Source organism: Vigna umbellata, chromosome 2 (genome assembly GCF_029865625.1).
Source record: "Vigna umbellata cultivar VRB3 chromosome 2, Vumbellata_1.0, whole genome shotgun sequence".
Classification (NCBI taxonomy): domain Eukaryota; kingdom Viridiplantae; phylum Streptophyta; class Magnoliopsida; order Fabales; family Fabaceae; genus Vigna; species Vigna umbellata.
The window spans coordinates 47206283-47213202 of NC_142166.1; the positions used below are offsets into that span (position 1 = coordinate 47206283).

Below are 6920 nucleotides of genomic sequence, written 5' to 3' on the forward strand. Positions count from 1 at the left end.
TTTTTTCAAGATAAATAATTCATCCTGGCATCATACTTGTTGCTTTTTTTATGATTTGTTTTAGAAATAATGAAGGAGAATTGACTGTGAACTTTCATTCGAACTCTCATTTTTGTTTACAATTATTCTTATTTTTATTATATATTAAAAAAATAAGTTGAAAATTGTAAGAAATGAGTAATATTAATATAAATTTATAGTGAAAAGCCAAAAAAGACAGTTTCTATCCCAGCACCGTCCAACGTCCAATGAATGAGAAAATATATTCTGATTGGATTCGGTTCTCTTTCGAGCGCGTGCGGAAGACGCGCATGTTTTTCTCACAAATCTTAAGATTTGGCTTCACTACAAGATTGTGATTAAGACCACTGCAATAATTTTATTTAAGAAAAAATGAGTACTGTTTATAAAGAACTTTGAAGAGAATCATTCTAAAATTTTAGAGATAAAAAAACATATACAATATTAAAAAAAAAAAATATAAGAGACAAGATTAAGATTTGAAGACAACTTTTTTAGACTCTTTAATAAATTTTGATGAGTTGGTATATGAGGTTTGAGTAAAAGCCAATTTAGTAAAATATGATAATTTATGACTTATAGATAATAAATTGATAAAGCCCAATCTTGTTAAATTTTTTTAAAAGTAGAAAGAGTTAATTAATTAAAAAAGCATATGAGATTAACATAAAAAAAAGTGGAGCATGTTTAATAATATAAATTAATGATATATTTAGGTCTATAGAAGTTTGGATTGTGAATAGGAACACACAATAATAGTTTCTCTCTCTTTCTCAATCACTTTCTCCTTCCACTGTTGCACGCTGACACCCACATAAGCACAAAAAGACACCAACTTTTTCGCTCCTTCCTTGCATTTATTGTTCTTTTCAATTATTCATTCACATTGTCCTCACAAATTACTATTTATTCCCCCACCAAAAAAAGTCTTTTTTTTTTTCAATTGTTTTCTGTGTCTTCTGTTTCATAGCTTCTATCTGGGTTTTGGTTTCTGAACCACGAGCACAGAAGTGGTGTTTGTGAAGTTTGGAGAAGAAAATGACTGTGGAGAAGAGAATGAGTGATTCCGGCGAAGAGTTTCCCGTCGGAATGCGTGTGCTCGCCGTCGATGATGACCCCATCTGCCTCATGGTTTTGGAAAACCTCCTCCGGAAATGTCAATATCATGGTTTGAATCTTCTACTGTTGCTTTTACTTACTCTTATTCATGATTTAGGGTTTTGGTTTGTGCTTTGTTCTTTCTTTTAGATTTTTGTGTTCTGTTTTAGATTCTTTTGTTCGTGGTAGTTAATATGGATATACTTTTACTAATAAAATTGTTTATAGAGAATACTACAGTGAACTCCAACTTCCTTAATTGTTGCAGAGGAAGCTTTTGTTGTAGGTTATATTATAGGCTACATATTTGTTTTACTGCTTGTTGTGCCTTGATTTCGATGCAGGATCTCATTATTTCTTTGGCATGAGTATTTTGTAGCGTGTTTGGTTTCATATTTGGGACATGATTTTCCAGGTCTTGGATGTGATTTTAGAAGCTAATAATTGTAGCTTCCCCACCCTAAACGTGATTTTCAGAATCTAATATTTATAGGCTTATAGCTTCCACATCCCTAACGTGATTCTTCCATCTTTAACAAAATTCCAAATATGCACTTTGATGAACATTAGTTTTGTAACTGTCTATCCTGCGGATGTGTGTGCAATGTGCCTCTTTACTCTTTCAGAATGATATTTATTTTGGTTATGGATGGGGTTGCAGTAACTACGACAAATCAAGCAATAACAGCGTTGTCGCTTTTGAGAGAACACAAAGACAAGTTTGACCTGGTAATCAGTGATGTGCATATGCCAGACATGGATGGATTTAAGCTGCTTGAGCTAGTGGGACTTGAGATGGACCTTCCCGTCATAAGTGAGTGAGAGGATGTTGTATGCTTATATCTGATCTTGGTACCTATGTTCACCATTTCTTCATTTTAACTATCATTATTTCACCATTTCTAACTTGATTAACAATTATTGATATAGTTATTAATCAAGTTAGAAATTTAAGGTATTTAGATGTCAAATAATGAGTTTTCTAACTTTTCCTTTTAAAAAAAAATCATCTGTACTATGTTTTTGTATAAATAGTCCAGTCCTGCAATAGAACTTTTTAAGTTTCATAGTTGGCTTTTGATAAATGTGAAAATGTGAAGAGTCAATAATGTTATGTAGGAAGGCTATTTTGAGTTATTTGCGCAGCTTCAATGAGTATTTGGTGAACCTTTGGTGTTATAAAATGTTTTATTCCAGTGTTGTCTGCAAATGGTGATACGAAGCTGGTGATGAAAGGGATTTCTCATGGAGCCTGTGATTATCTGCTGAAACCCGTGAGAATGGAGGAGCTCAAGAACATCTGGCAGCATGTAATCAGAAGGAAGAAGTTTGACTCAAAAGAGAAGAACAAAACGAGCAACTTAGACAAACCCACTTCTGATAGTGGCAATGGACATGGATCATCAGGAGCTGTAAATTCAGATCAAAATGAGAAGCTGACTAAGAAACGGAAGGATCAAGATGAAGATGAAGATGAGGAACAGGAGAATGATCATGACAATGATGACCCGTCAACCCAGAAGAAACCTCGGGTGGTTTGGTCTGTGGAACTGCACCGCAAGTTTGTTGCTGCTGTTAATCAGCTAGGCATTGACAGTATGTTATTCACTCTTTTACAGGATAAGACAACTGTTATAACTTCTATCAAATTTTTGATGAGCTTATTCAAATTGTTCTCATTATTTTTGTTATTTTCATGATGCTTTTTGATATCTGGTTAGATTCAATTAAACGTTCAGAACATATATATGTTGTTAATTATTCTGAAGACTTTCTTAACACTCTTCCTTATTTTTAAGTGACACCTGGGATTGTAAGGTCACAATTATTCAAAATTTATGCCATTGATATTGTTGTTTTGCTGGCAGAGGCTGTACCTAAAAAAATTCTTGATTTGATGAATGTTGAAAAGCTTACTAGGGAGAATGTGGCGAGCCATCTCCAGGCATTTTTCTAGTCCTTTGTGTTTTAATTTACTGTAACATAACTTTCCATTCACTGAATGTTTCTTCTGTATGAAATGGCTGCAGAAGTATAGGCTTTATCTGAAAAGAATTAGTTGCGTGGCTAACCAACAGGCTAATATGGTGGCGGCCTTAGGGGGTGCAGATCCATCCTATCTGAGAATGAGTTCTGTGAATGGGGTTGGACATTTACAAACATTGACTGGTTCTGGGCAGCTTCATAACAATGGTTTTAGATCCTTTCCACCTGGTGGGATAATTAATAGGTTGAACACTCCTGCTGGTTTGAATGTGCACGGATTTCCTTCTGGAGTTCTTCAGTTGAGTCAGTCACAAAATTTAAACAACACTAATGATCATCTGAAGTTCCGGTCAGCCATCACTCCTGTTAATCAGAATGGTGTTCAGGGAATGCCATTGTCTGTTCAAAACAATAAGAGTCTCATTTCTGTTCAAAATTTGACCTCCGTTTTTAATGCCAAAACAAATTTTCCCATCTCAAATAAACTCCCAGATCCAAGACCAAAAATAACATCTGTCTCTCGCACTTCAGATGTAGGTATCTCAAACAATGGCTTGATGTTGGAACCATGCCCTCAAAGCACACAAGGGAGTGTAAGGATTGAAACTTTATCTTCAGTGGCCTCTCAACATTCAGAATTTTCTTTGCCTTTGCTGGATCAAGGTAGGTATAATGATAGTTGGACAAGTGCTGTGCAGCCATCTGTGATCCAGACAAACTCTTACCCTCCAAGTGAATGTTTTAAACCGACAAATGTACCTCCTCCAGATAACATGGCTACTATACCCCTGCAAGGTGGGAATCTGACTGGTCCATCCATCACTTCACTGTCCAGGCAATCCCATGATTCAATGACCGATATGCATTCTGAAGGGTTGACTTTAACTAACAGACCTGGGAATATAAGCAGTAATGTACCGTTTCAAGGGTGGGATGACCGAAATCACGATGCTACTCATCATTCGAATAATATGTTTGCATCAATAAACTCACTGACTCCAGTCAATGGTGCTGCTGTTCCAGCGGGCCATGCAGCAGCAAACTCAGCCTCACATAGAAATTTGGACTTTAACTTTTGTGATCCCTTACAAATGAAGCATGATGGTTTTGTGGAATTAACTGAAGAGATCTCATCTAAGCAACATCAGGGGAATATCCTGAACCAGCAGAAGTCTCAACATAGTCATTTTTCTAGTAATCTTGGTTCATTGGAGGACTTGGTCAGTTCAATGATGAAACAGGTAATATCATTTATGAATATACGGGGTTTTTCCAAAAATGTTTCTGTATTATTTTTAATCATGTTGACTACACGAAGTGGTCTCATGCTTAAGTGCTTTAAAGTTACTATTTAAAAATCTATCGGTTTTGTATTTCATGTAGATGCAATCACTGCATAATATATGCGAATCTTTTTTATTAAACTGATACCATCCCCACCAATCATAATTTTCACTCCCCGGTCACATATTTCCTGTACGTCATTCTCCTTGGATTATATAATGTTTAAGCATTGTTATACTTGTCCTGCACACTGCAAAGGGCTTGAACAGTTACATTATAAGCATTTGGTGAAATTCTGCTTTTCCCGTATGATAAAATTTATGGGCTACATATATATTTCGTTAGTGTTCATTGTGTTAAGTCTGCCAAATAAGAGCAACTACCACCATCCTTTTAACTCTCGCATTGGCTAAATCCATCTTATTTGTCTATCCTGGATTGGTTAAATAACTTGTCTAGAGAATATTATATCCTGTTATTTTAGCATTTATGATCTAGTATTTTAGTATTTATTGATCATTGTTTTATCTTGCATTTGTCTTCAATATTTCCCTCCCAAACTCATTCAGTGCCAATGTTCATGCCATGCAGGAGAAAGACAGGCTGAAATTATTGGATGAAAACCTCTTTTGCGATAATTACCCTGGTGGGTTATCTATGTGATAGAAGATTTGCCAGCACATACCAACATATGCTTCCATGTTGATGAGTTTTATAGTTTTCATTGTGTTTAACCACTTTTGTCTTCCTGTAGTTTACTGTAGAGTTTAGCTTGTCCAGGTTACTTTGTACTGAGCAAAGTTCTCTAGGTTCTAAGGGCTTTCTAATTTTATACACATGCATTGTTGTCCCAGTCTTTGGGTCCAGCAATGCGTTATCAAGTTATTAATCACTTTGTTTGATCTCCGTTTACATGTTGGCCTGCAAATTGGACCTTTATCTTCATTCATCAGTCATGCTTTGCAGTGATAAGAGACAGACACGGGCCAGGTGGAACTCACTAGACAAATGAGTACCCACTTGAACCCTGAGTGTTTCTCACACCTTTCTAGACTGATCAGGAAATGCAACTTTGTTAAGTGTAAGTGATTACGATGATGAATGACAATAAACACCACCCCTCCTTGGAAATGTTGTCTTTACCAAACTTATGCATTTAGTTTTATTTACTCACGTTAGTATATACAAATCTTGTGAGGCATACACGTTGAAACTTATCTAATATTTGATTCGTTTGAAGTAAGATTATTTCAGAAATTACAATGCATAGTTATAAGATTATAGCTGTGAAGTTATTGATATTGTAATAATTTAATAAATTATGATGTGTGAATATGTTTAGTACAGTTTGGATTATCAATAACTACATATTTTGATGTTTAAAATATACGTGTAGTGATAAAGGAATCGAATCTCTTTTTCTGGATAAAGCTAAACAGAAATGCTTTTCTGCGTTGCAGTATACTCAAGAGACCCATCACAGAGACTAAGTTTACGAAACTTTTAACTCACCTTTACGTAAAACGGTCAAAAAAGTGATAAAAAGGATAAAATTACTTACGCCCACGATTTCCATTTTATGCCAATGGTCACGTCAATGCATCTGCAATCAGAATAATTCTGCGTGAGGAATTGGACTATTGGACTATTTTAGTTTAATGTAAGATTTGATTTGTTTGGTTTAGATCCTTTTTTAGTTTTTGTTGGTGCAAAATAATTATATATATATATATATATATATATATATATATATATATATATATATATATATATATATATAAACTTGTCAAGTGAAAAAATTAATATATAGAGATCCTTGTTCTAATTTATTTCTATTGTCATATTTAAAATTGTACTTAAATCTGTTATTATGTTTTTGTTAAATATAAAATTACTAAGTACAGATAAACTAGAAAACAACTCCTCAATAATTACATTTGTTAATAGATAATTAACTAAAGATCCATATCATCATATTTAAATATAATAAGTGGTATGAATACCATAATTGGATTCAGCACAGGGTTACATTTTTATAAAATTAACTTTGAATAATTAAAAATAAAAGATTTTTTTAATGATACAGTAAAATTGTGCGTATATTTCGGCTTATAACTAGCTTTTGTTGACATAAACCTGTTAAGTTTTTCTTAAACTATGCCTTAGTTTGTTTTTGTTAAACTTGATTTTAATCCTTTTATTTTGAAATTGAGGAATTGGTTCTCTAACCTTTATAAGTATTTAAAATTAATTATTCTACACTCTTAAATTCAAATTTTTTTAGATGTGCTAGACTAATTTATTAATATGAAAATGTAGAGACTAAAATTAAATTTGATAAAATATATAAACTAATAACACGTTTTTCTTTGTTTAATTTTTTTTTAACAATATGTAACTATGCCAGTGGAGTGACCTTTCTTTTTCCGACAACTGAAATCATAAAGAAATTTGGTTAGCTTTTAGTTTGGGACTTACCCTTGGTTTCTGGGGAAAGCCTTTTATTATACCCCTTGCTTTCTTTTGGATCA

At 33.6% G+C, this 6920-nt stretch overlaps 1 protein-coding gene across 1 annotated transcript; it reads left to right on the top strand.

Moving 5' to 3' along the window:
• The first annotated feature begins 818 nt into the window (after positions 1–818).
• Positions 819–5520, top strand: LOC124828330 (two-component response regulator ORR24). Its single transcript, XM_047301596.2, has 6 exons — positions 819–1189; positions 1781–1933; positions 2317–2715; positions 2988–3064; positions 3150–4346; positions 4981–5520. Exons 1-6 carry the CDS (start codon positions 1060–1062, stop codon positions 5050–5052), a joined length of 2028 nt encoding a protein of 675 aa, XP_047157552.1. The 5' UTR covers positions 819–1059; the 3' UTR covers positions 5053–5520.
• The last annotated feature ends 1400 nt before the right edge of the window (positions 5521–6920 follow it).

Excerpts from the sequence above, each read along its gene's own strand:
- LOC124828330 (XM_047301596.2), top strand. The coding sequence starts at position 1,060 with ATGACTGTGGAGAAGAGAATGAGTGATTCCGGCGAAGAGTTTCCCGTC. Across the intron at positions 1,934-2,316 it reads GATGGACCTTCCCGTCATAA|TGTTGTCTGCAAATGGTGAT; the intron begins GTGAGTGAGAGG and ends GTTTTATTCCAG. Across the intron at positions 2,716-2,987 it reads TAATCAGCTAGGCATTGACA|AGGCTGTACCTAAAAAAATT; the intron begins GTATGTTATTCA and ends TTTTGCTGGCAG.